We start from the raw sequence: 23,531 nt of genomic DNA, 5'->3' as shown, positions 1-23,531 counted from the left end.
TTGCCTGCAATTCAGGAGACAATAAGATATTTTACCCAATCAGCTGATCAGCTGAAGGAACTCAAAAGACTGAAATGGCTTTGAAATACACAGCCTTTTAGATATCAAATTACCTCTGGAACCCTCTACCCAGAAGTAACTCAAACAAAACCCATTTGAAATACTGCTTCAATATTCAAAAAAATCAATAATTTAAACCAGAGGTTGAACATTTTTACTGCTTCCACAGCAGACTGTCATTTTTTGAAATGAAAATGCTAACGGCACCAAAGGGGAAAGCTCCGGCCAGCCGAGATATGTGTGTGCAGGCGTGGATTGGCTGGAAATGCTGGCTTACTTTTCCTCCCCCATTTACGTTTACATAAGATCTCTTAAAATAAACAACTCTCATTTCCAGCACTTGGGGAAAAAATGTTTGTCTTTGTTGCACTTGATGTTTCTGTCCCTGAGAGCTTGGCAGTATCAAGACACTTCACTGTAAACACATGTGCTGAATGCAAACACTACATCCTCAATTATGCTATTAAGTCATATTATTTTGTAACAGGCACTAACACTGTGGTTTTGAATATGAGCAAGCACACTGTGAACTCTTGACTAATAGAAAAGCAGGAATATGGGTGATGTTGTATTCCAACATTTACAGTAGGAGCAGGAAGCAGTTCAGTGCACGCTGCAAAAGCCAAAGAGGTATGGATGTTCCACTGCCCATGATCTCTGCTCATTTAGGGAGAGAAATGGCTGGCTGGAAAAGATTTCTTAAAAGACAGGAAACACACATAAGGAAGAGACCTAGTAGGAATGTGAACCCTTGAATAGGCTAGACATGGAGGATGCTGGACACAGAATCAAGTCTCTCCTCTGCATAAATTTAACCATCAGGTATATTTTTAGCAGAGCTTAAAATATGTCACTGTGTAGAAACTGTTATTTTTTGATAATTTAAAATATCATTATATCCTTGCACTCTCTGGAACTAATTTTTTAAATTTTTTTAAAGGAGGAACGCAAGAAACACAAAACATACCACCCAAAAAGCAACTAAATGAACATCACAAGAAAGAGCTTATGTATCTGCAGGTATGTAAGTCCCAACACACAGTAAGAACCATTTTTGTTAGGCTAGGAAAGCCTCACTTTTAGAATTGTAGAAAGGGGCATAAGAAAGAAGTAATGAGATTGATGGTCCTTGGTTTATCATTTTAATAATTTACTCTCAGATATATACTTTCTCTCTGACATGTTTTTAGAGCCTTCTCTAACCATAGTGTTAAAATAGAAATTAAAATGTAAATTATATTAAGTAAAGTTGCTCAAGAAAAAAAACTGTATTTGTATATAGACAGTATTATTGTGAAGTGAAAATTAAATCTGCATTTCTGTTTCTAGAAAAAAGACATTATTGTATACTATTATGAATGTTCTTGCTGATAGATTTGCTCAAGTTTAACCAAGATAAATGCAGATTTTTAGCCTAGAATAAGAAATTATGAAAAATTACCATTTAAGAAATGTGACACTCAAAAATATATACTCCAAAATTTTTGACATGGATTCCAATATTCTGTTCTTCTAAAAGGCACAAAAATTTCCTGGATATAAAACAAAATAATCCACAAATATCAAGAGCGAAATTCATCTGAGTTTGAATATATCCAGAATATAAGAACATAAGATTTTGCTTATTTATGTGTTTGAGACCTGTGTTACCTCCACGTGAAATCACCTATTTCAGGTAATCCTGTCAGTCTTTAAAATATACCTCCTACACAAGAGCAGCAATCAACTGACCTTCTGAGAACACTGTTCTTGGCAGCAGTATAAACTTAAACAGAGTAATAAAAATCCAGTAGCAACAAGAAACCAAATATTCGTCATTTCCTCAATTCTTGCAAAGTTAGGGAGGAAAAACAAGCTCAAGTTTGTGCTGGAGTTAAGGGATTTGGGCTGTTACAGATCACTCTGGGCAGGAGCTCTAAGCACATGCAACAAGTGGGTTCTGTGAACTGCCAGCATCTCCTTCTGCTCCACCCCAGCGCACCCGAAACAGGCTGGGGGCAGTTTTGAATCCCTTGGCAGAATTTAAGCCATGAAGTTCATCAACACTGACAACATTTGGATGGATTTAAGACCCAGTCCAATATAGCATGGGCTGGCAGTAGGGTAATCTTGAAATACAAAGCATGGATACTCATGGCAAAGCTTGTGTTCAGAAAATAAAAGGGGTGTAGGCTTCTGGCTCTTATCTGTTGTTGCAGCTACAGCCTGGAATGGAACTACATCCTTCAGCCGGAAGGACTAATAATTCTCTTGCTGTAGCCTCTGGATGTTTCCTCTAATGATCCCAGCATCACTCCTATCTTGTCTGGATTGACTTTTGCTCAGCATGCTTTCAACCATGCCCCAGTCTCCCACAAACACTTGAACAATGCAATCAGCTGCTCTAGGTAAATCAGCTGAGAGTTATAAAGCTGAGTTTCAACATATTGAAAACACTTCAATCAATGTCACTTTACTAAACTTTCTCTATGGCTTGGTATACAGATAAAATAAAAGGGTGCAAACAGCATCCCTCCTGAACTACACAGGGAGAGAACCATTGCAGGCAATAAAGCTGAACAGAAAGCCGACGTTGCGCCGACACCGCACTCCTCTCGCTCCATTGTTTAAACATGAGGCTTGACAACAGACCAGGAAGATGCTTTGGGACAGACTGCATTAGGGACATTTGGGTAATGTTTCCAATTTTTACAGATTCCACAGACATATAAGATAGACCAACAATTGCATATGAAAAAGATTGGTAGGTTTAAAACAAATTATTTCTAATATAAGTTGGCTATTGAGGCTGTTTAACAGCAGCACTGTTGCCACACAATTTTTATTACAGATTGTCATATTGCAATAGGGCTTTACACACATACATTTACTATAGAATGTGAATTACTAGAAACATGCTTTCTATATTTTTGTGATTTATTAAAGCATAAATCATAATAGCATGTGCCAGAAATTCCTTTAGAAGGATATAATAAGGTAACAATTATCCTCTGAACTCCCTTCTTTGTCTTCAGAGAATAAAATGCATTAGAATGTATCCATTTGCTGCCCCATGACAGAAAATGAAAGCAACTATGATGGTTGCACTGTATGCTTTCAGTTCCTGCAGTTGGCTGGTGAAGTGAGCTTTGCTCCTGAATATGCTGTCAGAGACAAAAGCAATAGTTTAGGAATACTTTTAAAGAATAACCCTTAAAAACAGTAAGACAAAATTAATTGAAGAGGTTTTCTTTTAAATATGTGCAGATGGATGTGGAAAAATCCTACATATAAATATTAAAAATCCTTCATATAAATTTAAAGTATGTTTTATTTGAAAGAAATTATGTACACAGGGCCTCCCTGTATGGTTTTGAGTACTTCACCTTTTTCGTTTACACAACAATTCACAGGATCTGATTGAGGGGAATTGTAGCATTTTCTTCTGTGAAAATATACACAGAGGAGCAAGATTATAAGTATTGTTAAAATTCCCGTCAGAGAAGGTTTAAGGCCTTTTGGATTAGCCTGTGAGTGTTTGGAGTCCTGTGTTTGATGACTGGCACAGTGAGAAAGCTCCTAATGTACCATGATTTTACCCAATTATTTTTGAAGGAAAAAAATCATAAACTAGCATTCGCTACATAGAAGGTGCTACATAAAGGCATTATTAACTGTGCAGGTAAGTAGAAGCAGGAAGGTCACAGGATAAAACTGGCTTTATTAATTCAAAGAAAGTATAATTTAATCTCTCAAATTTTGATTGTTTTAAACTTCTATTTCTATGGAAGAAGAAACATATGTATGGTTTAAATTTAAAAGAAAAAAAAATGAAAACCAAGTTTCAGCAGAAATCCAGAATTCACTTAATTCTTCTTTTTCTTCCAGAATGACACTGCACCCAAACCACATAACTCAAATGCTTAGGAGTAAAATGATGTGGACCTCTGAACCAAATGTGATATCTAGGAATCAAAGTGGATACTAAGCTTCACTTTGCTCAAGTGACATCAAAACATTCTTAACAAATAAGTACCTATATACATGCACACTTTCTTTGGTTTAGCTCACGAGATACAAAGGGCTATTTTGTTCATAGATTTTGCCGATGTGTAACTCAAAATTAATTCACAATGTCATGCAAAGACCCAATCATGTGTTGCGCAATTCTGATTCTGCAGAATTTACCTTTGTAATTAACTTCAAGCAAGTCCACACACCACATCATTTTACTGAATGAAAAATGTAAGTCACAACAAACTCATGCTTGGTTGAATTTGGTGTCTGTACTCCTGCCCAGGTTCTCTCTGCTTAATATTCCTGACCTTTTCCATTGGTTTTGGGTCAGAATCTGGAATCTAGATTTTCATTAATGATATTATAGTTATGCACAGCGTGCACCTATTTTACTCAGAGCACCATTATGACCTGCTCATACTTTGTCACATTTAGGGATAGACAGAATGCCAATTAAAGTGCATTCAGAATGCCACATATGATGGTTATGATGGCTGGCAAGCATCCTTATTAACAAGTGTACTTTTTCAACAACAACATACATACAGCAGTTCCCTGGAAACAGGATCATTTTGGGACTCCACTAAATACATCACAATACCATAATTACTGCCATGGTCAAGTCACACAGTTTGGTGAAGCTCTGTACATGAGAATTTTGATACCCTGTGTTTATCTAAAGTTCAAACTGACTAAAATAAAAGAGCACATGTCACTGGTTTTCTAATATTACATGCTTAAGCCTTATTTTATTTACAGCTTCCAGCAGCTCTCAGCTCGATTCCTCGTTGTGCTGGCTGCCACGTAGCTGGAGAAGGCTAACAAACCCCTGCGTGTTCACATGACAACCTTTGTGCAAACGCATCCTTATTCTGTCATCTACTGGCAGCCTGCTTCCCAGCCATGGTCTCTGCCAGTCCTTACCAGTTTGCCAATTACACAAGCTGCTTCCCAGACATCAGACAAAAATTCCATAAGACTGCTGTGCGAGCGTACCCTAATTAACCATCAGCTTAATTAGACAATTTACTGTGTAATTAGCAGGCAATTAGTCAACACCTCTCAGATCTTATTGACTGCTGTGACAGCCTTCCTTAGTCTACACATTCCCATACGCTTCCACGACCATGATCCCAGCCCTATCCTGTACAACAGCAACCCTTGCAAGGGAAGGGAAATCATATTACATAACAAGGGAAGAGGGAGAAAAATCAATATATAGCCTGTTCATTTATTGAACTGTCTTCTAGCCAAGGCTTTCTTTTCTCTAGGAGTAGAAGGTCAGCTGCTAACAAAGAAACGTTCAGCTATAACATTAGCTTATGTCTTTTTCATTTGTAATGTGGTTAAGGAATTTGAATTTTTTTCCTCTTATACTGCACTAAATCAAAGAAGTCAGGCAAGCAGAAGTTGAAGAAAAAAAAAAATAAAACTTACTAACACACTGTAAGTTTAAATATATGTTCTAGAACATTGAAAAGGTGGTGATAGATACTTTTGAGACCAATGAGCTTGCATTGTAAGTAACTGCTTCATAGTCTAAAATGCACCAGGAAAGCCAAAATAAAGTATAAAATGTAAGTACTCAATAATAATTAAATAGCATTAGTGTAAATCAGTAGAAATAATTTTTGAAGTAGTGTCAAGTCCTCCACACAAATCTAAAGTTGTATGTCCTTATATGTGAGAAATTACAATTGAAGACTAATATAACATGGATATTAAGGGATTCCTAAAAATGTGCGTTCCTTTTTCCTTTTTCTACAGACTGAAAATTGGATTTTGCAATTAGCATTGACAAGAGCTTTTTGGATAATTCTTAAAGTAGTAATTCCAAAGTTCACAGAATTGATACACTTGTGTCCTCCTGGAATTAACTCTAGAGGATTTATTCACAAAAATCCTAGACTACCTGACTGAAGGATAGAATCCCACAATCACTATTGTAGTTTAAAAATAGATAATTCTGTATCTCAAATAATGATAAGAAATGTTATTTAGAATACACTCACATACATATTTGGATTAGTAATAGGTATTTTAACATGAGAACCTGTCAGTTTCTTTAAACATATGGGGCTTCATTCTGCTTTTGCAACAATGTCAATCAGGAGTAAATGCAATTATATCACCATGAGATTCAAAAATCAGCTCTTTGCTTTCTTAACTTCTTGTGTGGGCAAATCAGATGTTGAACACAGCCTTATCCTTTTAATTTAACAAGTGGGAACTCAAGAACTGAAATAACTCAAACACTTAAAGAGAAGTGTGTCACCTGTACATAGAAGCTACAGTGGTATAACCAAAAATTCCTTGGAAAATTATTAAGCTAAACCCTGTAAACTCATATGTGGAAACAATGCCTGTTCAGAGATAGTTACATAATTTCAGCTACTGCCTGCAAAATTCTTAACACGAGCTGTACCCCACCATATACATGCTTGACACCAATCTTAGTGTCCCTTAGCGTCCCCAAACATCTTGCAAGACTGCATGGTCCAACCAGGAATCTTGGGGCAATAGCTGCTGCATGAGGTGCTTCAGGTCTCCCCAGCCTGTGGTGCAGAGCAGGAAAGCAGCCACCCCACAGCACAGCTGCCTTGCAAAGTGCCCAGCTGGAGCAGAAGCTGCTGCCAGGGGAGGAGGCCCAGCGCTGGAAGGTCCTCCCCAAGGCAGCTGCAGCCTTAGCATGCCAGTGGGCACAGGTGGGGACACAAAGGGTCACCTAGGCTTTTGCAGAAGCCAGCCTTTGGCCACAGCAGTGAATGCAGGCCTCAGCAAAAATGCTGAACTGTAAATCAGAGCAACAGAATCATGACAACCGCTTTTCCTTTATTCCACTTCAGTATCTCAGTAAGGCTAGACTGGGGTCTCGATGGTATTCTGAATTTATTTTTATAATTAGAATGTGGAAAGAAGCAAAAAATCCTGAACTCTGACACGTGCACTAAATCACATGGGGAGAATCAAAAAGCCAATGACTTGACAGAAGAGAAACTTCTGAATTCTACATTAACAAAATAAAGATTTCATTTTTTCCTGAATGTCTGTGGTTAGCTATTAAAGTGCATCATAACAATTTCAAAAAATAGGGAAGTTTGTAATTAATGCTGAAGTGCAAAAATGTTAAGTATGGCTTTATTATTTGATTGTCTTAGGTATATTTTAAATATAACTATTAAGAAAAATATCTTACAATATTTTCTAATAAATTATAAAATATATTAATGCCACTTAAAGTTAGATGCAGTTGGTTGGCATAAAATGAAAAGGTTTGCAACAAATGTGATTTGGGAATGGAAAATATATGAAAATTCTAAATTTCAGAATTATACTTGCCAATTTCTAGCTTACATTCAATCTGCCTCTTTAGCTGAATTCCTTCCAGACAAAAAATTATGTGAGTCATTTTCAAGATCACCAACAACCTTCCAAGGACATACAAAGCAACCACAGGAAAATGTAGCTGAATGGTATTTTACACAAGTATGTTACATGTTTGCTTTTTAGAACCCTGTTTATTCAGGATGAGATATTCAAAAATGTTGAGTACTTCAGATACAGCCAACTGCAGATCCTCAGCAGTTTCGGAAAATCATGCATGTGTGCTCTCCTTGTCTCTCTCTTGATAAATATTTGCAGGTATTTTCAGAAGAATGAGGTAAATAAAGCAAAATTAGTAAAGAGCAAAGCAGCTTCTTCAGTATAAAAAGAAATACTGTTCTGATTTTTAACCAGTGTAAAATTTGCATCCATTTTGTTTGACTGACTGGGTAATAGTTGCATTATGAATAGAAATTATGTCCTCTCTCAAGTACTGGTCACTATTAGAACAGCACATAATATGCTGGGCAGGAATGAACACTCCTACTTTTGGAAGCTATTTTTTATATGAAGGCTTATGTAGCAAAATCCTCAGTGTTGCAGTCTGTATGCTCTTTCAGAATTACACTTGAACTGCTCCTCAGTTATGCCAATCTAAGTTTCAGTAACAATAAGTTTCATTACAATACACAACAGTTTTCAGATTAAAAAATTCCTTAAAGACTGATTTATAAACCTTTTGTACATAAGCTACCTGAAATATTCAAGCTCAAGATTAATGTTCACACTTACACTTTGTATATGTATATACACTTTGGCTACACTGTTTTAAACCAGACTCCAGAACAAAAAGAGAGGAAAAAGAAACAACCTCTAAATACTGAGTTAAAAATCTCCAGATGAATAGAAACCAAATACTTTAGACATAACTGAGAATCCTGCAGCCTACCAAGAACCAGTTTTAGACATGTATCTAGTTTTACCTTTGCTGGCCAGCTTTGTGTGCGGCTCTGAGGAAGGTAAGCCATTGCCAGCTCAGACTTTGTGGGACTTACACCACGAGCTCAAGGCATAAGGCATAAAAGCTCCAGCCACGCTCACTCTGCTCCATGAGGGTGAATGGCAGAAAAAGTGATAACATGGGAAGAAAACTGCTGATCCTCTGTTTGTAAAAATCTGTCCTTCAGCACAGATGAGGTTTACTGACTCAATGTGCAACGCCCCTGCATGACAGATCCCTCTGTCTTCCACTGATGAATTGTCACATTGTGCTCTACGCCTTGAGATAACAGACTTCTCCATGAGAGACTCCGTGCAGAAAAGAGACTCCCACTGCACAAGAAGTGCAGCATTTCTGTGATATTTCATGCTACAGAAAGAGTGGGACTAAACATTTCCCCAGAGGTTTAATTTTTTTTCAGGAACTTGTAAGAAGTTTTTCATTTCTAAAATAGTAAACACAATCACAGAGAGAGAAAGAGAAACTTTTTATGGATTGTTGTTAAACTCTTGCTTTAAAAATGCAGTTCGCTGTCTTCAGCATTTGAAATATTAATTGGACAAAATAACCAGAATTACTAATGGCAAAAACAGATTTTTTAATGGTCCAAAGTGCCTCACTTGCAAATTCACTGGTGTCAGGATGCACGCCTGCACCAGTTTAAGGTGGGCATCTACCTGGTGCAGACTTCAGCTGTGGTAGGAAAGGCCTTGGCTTATCAATAATGACTTTGTTAAAGAGCTCAGTCCTGGGATCTTTGGGCTCCCTTTCACTGTGTTCAAGCTGTGCTACATCTCTCCAGATGGATTCTTCCAGGGTGAAGAAATGCCAAACCCCTACATCACCAGGGGTGCAGACTGAGGAAAAAGAATGGTTAAATGCAGTCCTTTCTTGTTCCTCAGACAGCAGTTTTGAAGGTTTTGAAGTTATTTGCATACTAAGAAGTCTCCAGCCTTCTTTAAATGGGGTAGGGTAAAGCTAAGTAGAGAGATGAGATCTAATCCTTGAGTTGAACACATCAGAGAAACAGTTTTTCTCAGGGAAAAAGGAGGAAAGGCTGTTTTCCTGCTACTTAGATTCACAGAATTATTTGTTCATTTTTTATAGCTTAATAACATATTTTCTTAAAAAATAAAAAGACATAACTACAGCATTTTAAAAGATAATAATTACATTCCATAACACTTCTCTAGCATTGCCTTTTACCTCTCCTGTTAAACATCACTGATTTTTGCACTGATCTAAAAATAGAAAAATTATGAAACAATGAAGATTGTATTTCTTATTAAAATTCTTTCAGAAATATTGAACAAAATGAAGGATCTAATTCCTAAGAATACGAAAACCAATAATAATAATTTTAAAACTTGTAAAACAAGAAAATAATTTAACTTGAGAGTGTGGTGTGCTAAGGAATCCCATAAAATGCTCATTTTTCTGTTCAAAAATGTAGTTAATAAAAGTTGTCTAATGCTGCTTAGTAGAAAGGCAAACAGTCCCTTTTATATTTGACATTAACAATCTGATCATTTGTCTCCCCAAAGAAAGCCCATACAGCTTTCATACAGACCAGACAATAAAGAATAGTAATATTTCTGTTTACTGAGATATCAACTGGCATTTCATTGCAAGTCAACGGTCTATCTTTGCTACAGCATACTAGACCTCAATCTGGCATCTACAAATGTCAAGAGTATAAAAAAAAATTATAGGATGGAAATCAAAAGCATGTTCTAAATTCCTAAAAACCAAACAAAGTTCACCTAGACCTATTTGCTGCAGAAATCAGTACAATATTCAGCTGTCAATCTTGAAAAACAATGAGGAAGTGATGCTGTCAGTAGGACAGGATAATAACATTTCAAGCAGATGTTCAGGCGGGGCTCTAATTCTCACTGAACTCCCTTGGTAAGCATTTAATTTCTTTATCATATGCAAGCTAGGCAAATTGTACTTCATCAAAACTGTATTGTGAAATATTAATATTTCATATTATAGCAAAACTCCATAGAATAACCTTTGTCATATTAAGAACATCAGAATTTCAAATGTCATGGTTCTGCATTTTAATGCATCTTAAATAGCTTTTTGGCTTGGCACCATAAATTATAACTAGTTTAATCTAAATTACTATGCTGTAATATCATACAAAAATATACATTTTGTAATACAGATTCACTTCTGTGAAATACTAATGTTATGGAAAACAATGCATCATTGTACTATGATTTTTTACCACCTTCAATTATGAAGCGAGGTGCACACAGTGCAAATGTACAGAGAGAGAACTAGCTGAATATGTATATTGTAACAACAGCACATAGAAATGCACTATATACTGGGCAAATTAATTAATTCTCTGCCAGCAATCATTTTTATTTAGAAATGATTCTGAAAATGCATTGTAAATTCTACATCTGTAAACTGCATAAACATATATTACAGCTAGAAAGTTTCCTCCGCTATGGTTTAGTTCAGATTCAATCTATTTTTAATTGTAGCTTTGTTTTTAAAATCATCCACACAACTTGCTCCATATGTAATGAATAAAAATTAAAGATTAAAAATGAAGTTGGTCTGCATGTTCATTTCTGCTGGTTCTCATAATAAAGGCAACTGTTTCTGCATTATTGAAAGCGACAGCATCACAAATCAATGCATGTCACAACAAAATAAAGACAGATGTATCTGATTAATCAGAATTAAATTTTAGAAGTGAAGGAAGCATCTAAAAATCAAAGCAAACATTTCTGCTAACCCAGTTGTTTTTTCATCTTTCTAAACAGCCCGTACAATGCAGTGAGAGAACAACAAAGCCTGAATTCAGCCAATAAAGCCCTAATTTCTGCTATAAACTCCTCACTGTGGTAGTGAGTATGGCACAGGGATGTACACACCTCATATAACCTTTGATTTATTTTGATACTATGTTTATACAAACTTTCTGATTACAGGTTTTAATACAAATTTTGTGTTCTAAATAATAGTCACTAATAAATTCTTAGTAAATAAACCAGCTCACTGTAACACTTCTCCTAAAACCCTCCCACTCACAGTTATGTGTCTAATTAATGCAGTATGTGTCATTCTGCGCGTAGTTTTCTGTTCATCTAAGCTCTAAAAGAGGTAATAATTGGTATCCATTTATTGTGGACTATATTATATGCAGCTCCCCCATTTCCCTTCAATACCTTGCAAACAGAATTTACAAATAACATTGCTGCATACAGTTATCTGAACAAGACAGAAATACTATTTGAACCAACAGAGCAATGAGCTATTGATCCTGCAATCAAAAAGGGAAGGCATGAATGTAGAAAAACGTGTGTGAAGAGACACTTCTGTTCTGCTACCATTTGTCTTTCCTAGTGATTGTCCATTTCAAAAGCAGTTATTCCCTTTTCTGGAAGAAATCAAATCTAGTTGATACTAAAGCAGCTGTGCAAAGATGTTTAATTTAATAAATAAAATTCTACAACTCACTGTCTCCCTCCCAGATACCATCAGACACATACAGGTACAATTCCCTATGATTAATATTTACTCTACACTCTAATATCCAGCACCTTCTAAAGTATGTAGAGCGCAGTATATTTCAAAGTATAAACACCCTGAAGGAATTTCAGTTATCTCTTACATTAGCTTTTTTGTAAGTTTCAACAATAGTACAGTAGTATGCAAGAACAAACTTTGCTGAATCACTCCCAGTTGAAATGCTTACCCTAAAAAGAGAAATTCCTACAAAGGTTGTCATGAAGACAATTATGAGCAAGGTACGTGGGTGTTAAAAAAGGGAGTGAGCATGGCACCAAACAGTGTGCTCTGTGCTAACTCCCTCTGGGCAGCATGTGAAGCTTTCAAGGTGGGGCCAAGACACATGAGGATTAGATAGACTAGGGGAGTAAAATATGGTCCAGAGGCTCCTCTGTACAAGGCAGTACATGGGCTGCAGGGATCCCTGGCCTTGTGTTTTAGAAGAGCTATCTGGGCTAGATGATGGAAGAGAGAAAATGAGAAGTAGCTCATATGAAATAAATCCTGTGTCTTATGAGAATCACAGCTCTTCACCTGAATCCTTTTTATCTCTATCCTTGGATCCCCTTCTTCCAAGAATTATCATGCTTTCCTCTCTGACCTTATTCCATCACACCGTAGTTAATGGATGGAAATTTGTGATTGGGCTGAATATGCTTTTCACCACCATTTGTGATTGGGCTGTATATGCTTTTCACCACCGTTTGTGATTGGGTATATCTTTTCAGTTCATTCATATTTAGCCTTCATCAGTCCCTTTTGCTGAAGTGCCAAAGGATGCCCATGGTAAACAGGGAATTCACTGGTTTCCCCTATTAGTGTCTGAACACAGTGGCAAATTCAGTCATTGGTTCTGGAAAAGGGAGAATTTCTGCTGCTAAGTTCCCTATGGCCACATAGGCAGGTTACGGTTGGCAAATCAGATTGAAGCCCATCAGCTGATTTTATCAGCCCCCTAGATAAAATTAGGAGACAAGAGAAGAGCACAGAATCCTACTTGCACCACATACAATCAAGGCTGAAGTGGAAAAACTTCAGCTGCCAAAAACTGTGTCTAGCAAGCTCTCTCCCTTCCCAGAAGCTCTTCCACTCTTGGGAACTGTTCTGTCTGGGGAGCTGCTCCCCCTCCTCCCACCAACTCAGCAGGCTTAGATCAGGAAATCTTTGCTCTTGATCCTGCTGCGTAGTTTGCTTTGACTAGCTGACAGGGCAGGACAGCTCAGTCAGAAATCCCCACCGTTGGTACCACAGATCAAGAGAGCATTCTGCTCCCTGCTGAAAACTGTACAAGATTTATGTCTACATAATCAGAAGCTAAATTAGCAAAAAAATGTCAGCATATTATGGCAACTCTCTACCAACCACTTGTTCTAGTATTAGTGTCAACGAGAGCAGTCTTTCTGTAATACTCAGTTCCTATAAGAACTGCGGTACCCTGCTGAGCTTTTCTTCCCATTTGAAATAGTTATTTTTGAAGTATTAAGTACCATGTTACTCTGATAAATAAAAGCAATTTTGCTTCTGCAGCACCTCTCAGCCAAGCATCTCAAATCTTGCCACAAATACACCTGTGGCAAGTGCAGTACTAGGAAGAACACAGTAACAGAAAAACTAGGCAGCACTTGGGTGGGACACAGTTCTACTAGACACAATTCAATATCAAAATATTAGAAAGAAGCTTAAGCAGAAATAACAATCACTGAATTAGAATTCACTAGATAACACTTTTCTGAACTGACTAACTTAAATAATACCTGCAATATGTTATTGCAACAAATACTTTAAAAAAAACTTGAAAGATCTTCATCTGAGTCACACTTCCAGAGCATGGCATCCAGTGGAACACTTTGCAGTCGCCATTTCAGAAATGACTCAGAGTCTGCTGCTTAGTATAGCACCAACATCACTTCCTACAACATGTATGTCTTTCCTCCTGAACTCCCACCCAAGCTGGAACTCAGCCTGTGTCTGTTTAGCTCTTGAGATGCACAGTAATCGACATGCAGTCTGGCAGAACTGCCAGAATACCAGCAATAAAACTGATAAAAAAATAAGTCTCAGTACTTGCTACGGGTTGGCTGTAGTCTAGGCACAGAATAATTACAGCTGATGGTATGTTCTACATGTAAGTCAGTTGCAAACATACTTGAATGATATTTATGTCCTAAAAAGTGTTTTAATAAGAATCCCTGTGAAGTAGATTGGAATCTCCACATCTGTAATCCAGATGAACACTTACTTCCTCAGGACTACCTCAGGTGTAAGAGACAACAGACAGCCTGACATAATTTACAGTATTCTGCAGCAATACAGCATTTTGTCCTTAGACCTTCCCCATACTAGAGAGACAGCCACTATAGTTAATTCACCTATGGTACTTACCCATGGAAAGGTGGAATAGGAACAAATCCACCTTCTCTGTTCTGCTCCATCCATCAGTACCCTTGTATATCCCCCTCTGAACCAAGAATAAAAGGCTCTTGTATCCAAATTAAATTCAAAAGCTTTCTTCAGCCCACACTACTGTATGTTACTGGTTAACAATACATTGCTATTACTCACACTGTTACTCAGGCCTATGTTAAAGGATTCACCTTTTCTTCCTCTTTCCACAAGTCAAACCATATCTACCACCTCAGCTCAAAACCTGTTTCTTTTCTCTGTGATCTGTTTATCAAAGCAGTTATTTTCTTTCACTCTCTAAACTTCTTGCTCAGTCTCACTTCATCACTTTGAATGTAGCAAGAAGTTGCAATTCTTCTGAATTCAAACAAGCATTTAGACACTTAAAACTACACAAAATGCTTTTTTTATGGTGCCACACTGAGCCATAGGCTTCAAGACTTAATTCTAACTCTTTCCTCCTCCACTACATGTTACTGAAGGTTGATGTCACTGTGCTCCTCTCTCCATAGGCTTGGTTTTATGCTGCTTCCATTTTTCTCTTCCGCTTCCCACCCAGCCTCCTCCTTGCAGCCACATGATCACATTGCAACTGCACCTCCAGTTCAATGGCTTATCTTGGCAGCCTCTGGCACTGAATCCGCCTTTCATGAGTTATGTGACAAAGCTGTTACTCATTCTCTTTACATTCTGATCCTTCACAGAAAACATTTTCACTGCTGTTTTTAAAAAAACTATTTTTTTCACTTAATCGTTGACTAATATTAGCAGTTGCGGCAATATAAGGGAAGAATGTAACAACAAACAGACCCAGAAATTGTGTCACTGCACTGTGGAAAGCTCAGAGACTAGCTGAAGTACACAATGCATCATAACCATTCCCTACTATTTTATGCTAGTTGGATATAACAGAACCATTCCCCAAAGATTCAGATTTTTCAATTATACAAAGATATGGTTACATGCAAAATACACATGAAATATTAAAAAATAGAAAAATATGAAAATATTTCCTCACCTTATCCAGGGAGAATGTTTTAGTGACAGCAAAGCCCCATCCAGCTTCAAATGCTCTTCGAATCATTGAAGAACTAGTAGTAGGGGTTGCACTGGCAAGGCCAAAAGGATTTGGAAACTTCAGTCCAGCCATTTCTACACTGATATCCACTAAATCTATAGGAGTATAGAAGAGAGGTAGTTCTGGAACTGTAGAAACTGCAACACCATATAAGGACTGTAAAAAAAAAAACAAAACAAAAAAAAAATAAACAACACTAAACCACTGAATATTTTTTCTGACCTATTTTTGTACAATTTAATATTAATCCTGATAAGGAAATAATTAATATATAATAACCCAAAGTTTAAGTACTCTATTTTGTGTTCAGATTTGCAAATCAGCAAAACATGCAAACACTCACCTATGTAACATCTTTAGCCCAAACAGTCTTCATGCTGAAATACTGAAATACTATGCTATGCTGGAAATAACACTGACAGTAACAAAAATAATGAAGAAAAAACTACTTTACATCCTGTACTGATAAGCCTGGTTCAGTCCAAAGGTTTGTTCAGCCTTTCTGATAAGCCATCTCTATTCCCTACAGCAGTCAGTAACAGTGAGATTGAAAAAACCCAAGGTATGCAGACACACCCTTTCTAGTTCTCTTCTCAGGTGCCAATCTATTAAAAGTATAAGAAATTGTGAAAAATGAGGGAAAGCATCACTCAGCCCTAACTCTATGTATTCTGAACCTTTTTCCCCCACTTTGAAAGATTTTTATACAGCCTACACAATGGCATACCTATGCAAACTAATGTTTAGTTTATATTTGATTGTAGTAGTATGAATATTCTTCAAGACTGAAAAAAGTTAGTGTCTGATTGCCATCAAAAGCATCATATACATTATGACTGTGCCACCACAGTCACTTTTGTTTTCATTTGAAAGAGTCGTCTCTGAAGAGTCAATGAAAAGTATTCAATGTATGTGTTGTATCCAATAATATAAATATTGCAGAGAGAAAAGCTATTTCCATGTATGGATACTGAAAAGCATCCTGATCAGGCTGTGGCGGGTAGAATTTAAATCTTTGTTCACTCAAATGGTTGACTCAATAAAATCACAAAGAAACAAAGCAGAAACTTCTAACACAGAAGCCCTACACTGTCGTCTGTGCTCCTAGTAAGTCACAGCTAAGAGCACAGCAGTTTCTTCTGTCTTTAAAAAGAAGACTTTTTTCAACAGGACAAAAAGAGCCAGTACTTGAAGTTTGGAGAAGACTTTCTGTAGCAGACTAAAAACCTCAGCTACTCAGGAATTGCTGCCTTTTGGGTTTTCTTAATTTTTTTTTAAGGAACTTATTTAATCAATTTTTACCTGTGAAAACTGAAAAAGCACAGATGGGATGAGGAGTTTTTTGTCTTTTTTTGTGCTTTTTGTTTCCTAGGCTGGTTTAAAACCTGAGAGTTTGGGATTATGTGGATTCCCTTCACACTATTCTGATACCAGATCTTTGAATCTTCAGACAAAGAGGATACATTTTGGGGCCAAATTTTCTGATGGCTTAAAAGCAATGGAATTGTCCTAGCCTGAATGATACAAACCTGAATAGGTCCCTAATAGTGGACATTTTGAGAAAAGCTGATTTCTAAAGATCCCTAACAGTTGGGACCAAACTCGCTTCAGTATCATGACCTTTCTCGGCTGGAGGCCAGTGCAGTTACACTTCATAAAAAGCCAAATATGCCCCATTTCTTTCTTCCTGAGTGCTCACTGCTTCCTCCATGTCATACCCCACAGGGCTATTTTTCTACACCAGGGGAATCTGAGCTCTTCCATAACCAAACAGCCTGGCATTCTACATCTCAAAAGCTTTTGTTCACTGGCAAATTAAAAAAAGAAAAAAAAAAGAGGGGGGAACAAATGAATGAAAGTTTTGTCTTTTATCTTTTTTTTTTACTTTGAGTTTGATTTCATCCTTTTAATTTTATTTTTTTTTTAGCTTTTCTTAACTAATATTTCAACTGCAAAATGTTGTTTGCAATGCCAAACCAGAAAATCCTGGATCACACATTTCAAATTAAAGCATTTTTTAAATACTAGCACTTTTTGTCTCCTACATATCTGAAAGTGACAAAATCTGCTGATTTCAAAATCAGCGGAAATCAACACTGATATACTGAACTCTTACAATAAACTCTTGGATTTTCATTCTTGCAGAATGACATCAAAGAAAGACTTGAGGAAAATTGTTTGGTCAACTCCACTCTTTGCGCACATGTGAGCAATAAATCCAATTTTCTACTTTGAATTAATTTGCTATTCAGAATTGTTCAAATGCTCTCTGTGAATACATTTCAGTCTGAGGATTGATCACAAACAATTCACAGCTTGTACAACTGCAAGTATCATTTGCTATAGACAAATGTACAGAGAGTGCTAAATATGAAGCTGAAATTCCATTGTACTGTTTCTTTGCCCAAGCAGGACAATTAAATCTCTAAAAGCTGTTCTCACCTAAAATGAACGCTGCTTGAAAATGATTCTTAGTGACCTTTCTGTGGTAAAATAGAAAATACACCCTATACAAGACAAAAATAAAAAAAAAGCACCAAAGCAGTGAAAGACTTTGAAGCACATGGTTGAAAATAACCCATGTAGGAAATGTAGGAATAGGCCTTGCCTCCTGCATGCCATCATTCAAACTAGTCTAAAGCCACTTCCCAAACTATATATAAGGGCTCATTTCTCCAGCCTAACTTCCCTTCCAAAGAGCAGAACCACAAAGAATTCCACCCACATGCACTCAGGCCCCACAATATGTGCCTAATGGTTTTTCAAGGATGAACTGACCCAAGCAGAGGTGGCAGGGAGAGAAATACGAAAGGTTTCAATGGAATACACCAAGTATCTAAAAACACACAGGGGCAGGATGCAGCTGAAGCTTCAGTAGTCAGTAGCAATGCATCTTTGGATATTTATCTCCCTCCTTCCTATCACTTCCTTTTTTGCTCTATTTTTTTGCTGTTTTTTTCCTTTCAGCACAATGCTTAGGAAATAAATATATTTTACAAGCCTTGATGCATTGCTTTCTACAAAGCAAAATTTTTGGCAAACAAAAATGGTATATAGCTTCTTGAAAGTGAAATCATCTTTATAATGAAGGATTTCCTTGACATTACACAAACAAATAGGAAAAGAAAGCCTGCAGGCAAGAATTTATTTATAACTCTTCTCTTGATTTTCAGAAGTAGAGGACAAAAAGTGTGGTCCATTTTTCCTCTTAATTTGATACCAACCAGCTGAGCTACCAATATTGCAGGTACTTGTTGCAATCATGACAATTTTTTGGAGACTGGAACAGGGTGGTGAAAAATCCCCAGCACATTGCAAGCAGTGGGTCTACTTCACCCTAAACAGGGTAAAGGATTGGCCTGAAGGCAAAAGCACACGAGCTGCAGCGCAAGGCTGAGAGACAGGAACTCAGCCTTAGACCTAATGCAATTTTTGACATTAATTTTCTTTAGATGGAGAAAATTCCTAACCTGAGTGATATGGTCTAACTACATTTTCTGGCCTTTAACAAAGATGGACTGTGAAAGCAAGTAGCTGTGTTACTGTTATTTTTCACAGAGAGCCTTCTCCACAAGTCCTAGTGCCTGGAAGAGCTTTCCTGAATGCTTCCATCTTAACTCTGGCTTTCTCCATTTTGAAGTCTGATCTTAAAACATGTCTTTTCTCCCTTTCTTCTGCTATCCTCTCTCTGTTAATTAACTTTGTGATAAATAAGTTTATATTATTTCATACAATATCTGAATGTGGTTGTGGTTGGAAGGACATGTGGGGACTACCTTGTGCAGCATCCTTGCTGCAGCAGGTTTGCTCAGGGCTCTGTCCACTTTGACAGAGATTTTCTAAGCTCCTTTCTGGCTTTCTCTTTCTTTAAAAGACATATTGCTTATTCAGGGGCAAGCAATTAAATTAGCAGGATTCCTGGACCTGCCTTTAATTCACCTTTTTTGCAAATGTGCTTTATTGCTGCCTGCTAGTGTTTCGCATGTTGTTCTAGCTAAACAAAGGAACATTCTTTTTTTTCTGCAGTTATCCTGAAAAGAAACAGACAACATAACTAATGGCTTCAAATTCAAGCTTCCTGGGAACATCTCAATTCTGGTATTGATTATGAAATAATACATATTCATGCATGCTCAAGGAATATATGGGAATGGTCGATCTTGACAAAGAATCAACACTATACCCTTCAGAAACAAAGCCTATATATTTTCTGGCAGTATAGGTAAAGAAAAAATAGAAAATATACAATCGCAGATCAAAATAACACTGTGATGTGCTCAAAATTCACCTTGAATAATGTCTTAGTGAAGTGCAATTTATATCAGTTGGGATCTAGGCCTCTAATCTCTAAATGTATCATGTACATTTCAGTCTAGGAAAAATATAAAAGAAACTTCCACAGTGGAAGGTTACAGTAAAGAAGAAAACAGATTTCAAGAAATGAAAACTTACTCTGATTTAGGAAAAAAAGTGACTTTTAAAGAGGGATTTTAGTGAGAAGAAGATGGCAGCTTTACTGCCATATATGGGAAAATAGCTCACAGGTAAGTGTATGAATAGAGCAGGAGTGAAGCATTAGGACAGGCACAGTCATCCAAGACGAAAATACTGGAACTGTCTTTGCTCTCAAGATAGGCGTAGAAAATTAAAAGTTAGTCCTGCAATAATTGTGAGTTACCCTGAATATTAAACTATTATACTATTAAATCCATTCACAGATCAAAAAGAAATGAATGGTAACAGAGGACTAGAGGAGAACAGCAGCCTGTATTGCTTCTGCACAGGATCATAAAGTCACCGTTGGACAAAAGCGGAGGCTTACAATCTCCAAACTAAATAAATCACTAAGATTATTTAATTGAAATTTTTATGTCATTCATGGAATAACAAAAGAAGGTTGAATTGTGAGAAAATGTGAGTAGTAGAATGTTGTATGGCTTGGGCTGATTCTGTTTAGATCTCTAAAGACTTGCAAGAAATGGTTCAAGGAAGGCTGACTGCATTTCCTAACAGGTTCTACTACAGCTATCCTTAGTAAGGCTTTGACTGGTCATGTTTATGGAAACTAACCTGACACAGCTGCAGGCAACAATTTTTGAGATGAACCTATGCCTCATATAGTGGGAGGAATATGTTAAGAGGCAGGAGATATTTAGGCAACTAATGATGGAAAGTTTCCAGCATAAGAACAGCCAAGAAGCTTCTGTAAATAACTCTCAGTATTGAACATAAGGCATTTCTGCTGAAGAGTCCTGGAGTCTGGATCTCACGCCTGACTTGACCACGTGCCAGAGCTTGCAGTGACTGGAGTTTCAGGGCACATATCAGCCCCATCTGTTCGCTTAGCCTTTTGCCTGGAGTAGGTTGGGATACAAGCAGCGTGCTGTTCAAACCCTGCATTCTGCAAGTAGTCAGGATGGTGGGTTTGAGTTACACTCTTTGACATTGTCTTGGACTAGTTGAGAAATCCTATGGAATAGTTTTATTTTGATGAAGACTGACTGCATCATTTATAGATCCTGGCGCTGAGATAGTCAGTGATTTTGGAAATGGCTACCTACTCCTTAACTGAAACACAGACAGTATCAATGCATTTATTTAAGATTTAATGTGTACTTGATTCAGACACTCAGGATATTTGCCTGCTTTAGAATCTCACAGCAGAAAGTAAGGTGGTGTGCAAGGGTATTTTTTCATTTGCTTTTGGAAGTTTCCAGAATACAGCTCAGCTGCGAACGGAGTGCACGCGCACACACATGAGCACAAAGGCAAGCGCACGTGCACACACCTGTCCCTATAAACAGCAGGGTAATACAATCCTTCTCTTATCCTTTTCTAAACAACTTCTTTAAAAACAAACTCCTCCAGTCACTAAAATTTCTACCAGCTCCAAACACTGGTGAAGTAAATTGCCAAATTACAGCATTTTGCACCACAGCAACCAGGTTTTACAAGGGCTGCACATCCAAATAAATGCCCTTGGGCAACCCATTCATCTAACAGCTGGAAAGGTGACATTTGACATTTGGAAACTTTCCTGTGAAGATTGCTGTAAGGCTTTCCCATTAGCTTCCTGGTGAGACTGTAAGGTTGAATAAGCTGCCTTGAAACCTGCAAAGGGTAACAGAAATGCTCTAATATCACAAGTCTGCTTGATTTAAAATTCTAATTCTCAAGCCATGACTATTCAGATTTTTTTCCAAAGTATTAAATACATTCCAGAGGGAAAAAAAAAAAGCTTTTTGGAGGAAGCAACATGCTAAGGGAGGGTTGCCTGTATTTCTAAGAGGTTGAATAAGGAGACAAAAAGGAGGAGATACCTTCTCTCCTCTACCACAGTTAACCAAAATCACTGTGCATTGAGAAATTAAGCAAGCAGGTCAGGGATTAAAGATGTTTCACACTCAGCATTTTCATAGCGTCTAAGAAGGCAGGACACAAACAGTGCCTTAGAACAAGTGCGAAAAAATATGCACAGATACTAACAACAAGCTTTCAGTTGAAGTATTTTTAGGAAGTGAAATCAGACCCCAACAGCATGAAATTGCACAAACATGCAATCAGAGAGGCTTTGAGCAGATGGATGGGGGAGAAAGACATTGAGCTGTTACAGTCCCAACTTCAGTTGTTCAAATCTCTTTATGTGGGAGAATGAATCATGTATCATGTCTCTTAAAAGTTCCCTGCACTACGAACACACTTTTTGTCAGTTGATTCTCCAGGCTGTGTCTCTTTCTCAGGAGGTTTCTATTCAGCTCCTCTAGACTTTGTGCTCATCTACTAGAAAAAATAGGGCAGAGTCAGCAACATGCAAGGAGAGCCAAAGGGAGACAGGCGGCTACCAGGTTTTTCAAGTCTGTACGTATTACATTTCTTAGGTAAATTCTCCTTTGCATTATTTGCCTCTGTGCATTTAATGTTTAGTTTCTGTCAAGCTCTTGTATCCAGTTTATATCAGTCTCATCAGAGCAAGCTTGGGTTCCAGTGTAGATAACCTGAGCATTCTGTAAACTGTTATTAAACTAAAAATGTCTTCCCCAGGTAACAACATTGGCAGTACTTAATTTTTACTTTATGCACTACTGGAAGATTTTACTTTTTAATACTTAGGAGCTTGCTCCTTTTCCCCAATTACCCAATTAGGGCTTCTGCTCGCAGTGACTGTTGTGCAGGGAGGCTTACTACCCTTGAGTGGAATTCAGAGCTGGGGCCAAGAAAATGTTGCTGAATTTTAGTGTTAAGAAAATGTAAGAAAGCTGAGTTCATCTACCCAAACTCTAATATGTGATCCAAGATGAATGAATACATAATGTTCTCATCACCAGATAATCTAGGTATTATTTCTCAAAATTTGTATAATGAATCAAAACCACAATGAAAATATTTTTTGAAGTATCTAAAAGCAGATCAATCTGGGAAAGATAAAAGTACTTTTGAAAAAGTCACCTGGATGTATCTGTGCATGTACCAGGAAGCTTGCTTGCCATCATTCACAGATTCCACTGTGGTGTTGGCAAGACCACCAACGTCACCCCCTGCAAACACCCAGGGCTCACTTGTTTGCATCGTTTCTGGGTCTATTTCAGGGAGACCCCATCTGTTAAACTTGATAGGTGCCATGGCCTCTCTGACTGTAATTAAATAAATGACAAATATGTTAATAAAACAAAGAAAAAACTGTTGCTAAAATCTGTCAAATATATACTGATAACAATAAAAAAATTTAATGCTGAGGAAGATATCTCTCATTAAAGTCAAAGGCATCTTGACTTAATATTCAAACTCAGAACATCCTGGAAGAAAGGCTCACTTCAAAACTTGTTATACATATTAAGAAGAAAACCATAAAACCACAATCAAAATTAAATGGTTAGAAGAAGACAATGTATTTTGTATCTTTTCACTACAATTTCTGAATTTTTTTAGATCATGTAGAGATCTTAATCTTTTTCATGCTGTTAGAAAACAGCACATATAGTCATTTTACACATTAAATATTATTGTCCTCCAAATAATGTAGATTTGAAAATAAAAAACTTTATACTGCATGGCATTATATAAATGTCATCAAATACAGAAGAATATTCTATTAATACTTTTAATGGTCAGAAGAATATTCTATTAATATATTTTAAA

At 37.1% G+C, this 23,531-nt stretch overlaps 1 protein-coding gene across 4 annotated transcripts in view; it reads right to left on the bottom strand.

Moving 5' to 3' along the window:
* DPYD (dihydropyrimidine dehydrogenase) overlaps positions 1–23,531 on the bottom strand; it is a 340,814-nt gene that overhangs the window by 146,818 nt on the left and 170,465 nt on the right. For 3 of the 4 annotated variants that reach the window (XM_068199754.1, XM_068199755.1, XM_068199756.1), the window contains exons 12-13: positions 22,842–23,026; positions 15,336–15,551 (exon numbers count right to left, since the gene is read on the bottom strand). In XM_068199754.1, the coding sequence (XP_068055855.1) occupies positions 15,336–15,551; positions 22,842–23,026 (401 nt within the window). Of the gene's footprint in view, positions 1–15,335; positions 15,552–21,119; positions 21,507–22,841; positions 23,027–23,531 lie in introns of those variants that run through there. The other variant, XM_068199757.1, reaches the window with a different exon arrangement.

This window comes from Anomalospiza imberbis, chromosome 9, assembly GCF_031753505.1.
Source record: "Anomalospiza imberbis isolate Cuckoo-Finch-1a 21T00152 chromosome 9, ASM3175350v1, whole genome shotgun sequence".
Taxonomy (NCBI): Eukaryota; Metazoa; Chordata; class Aves; order Passeriformes; family Viduidae; genus Anomalospiza; species Anomalospiza imberbis.
This window is presented reverse-complemented; position numbering and strand designations above follow the sequence as displayed.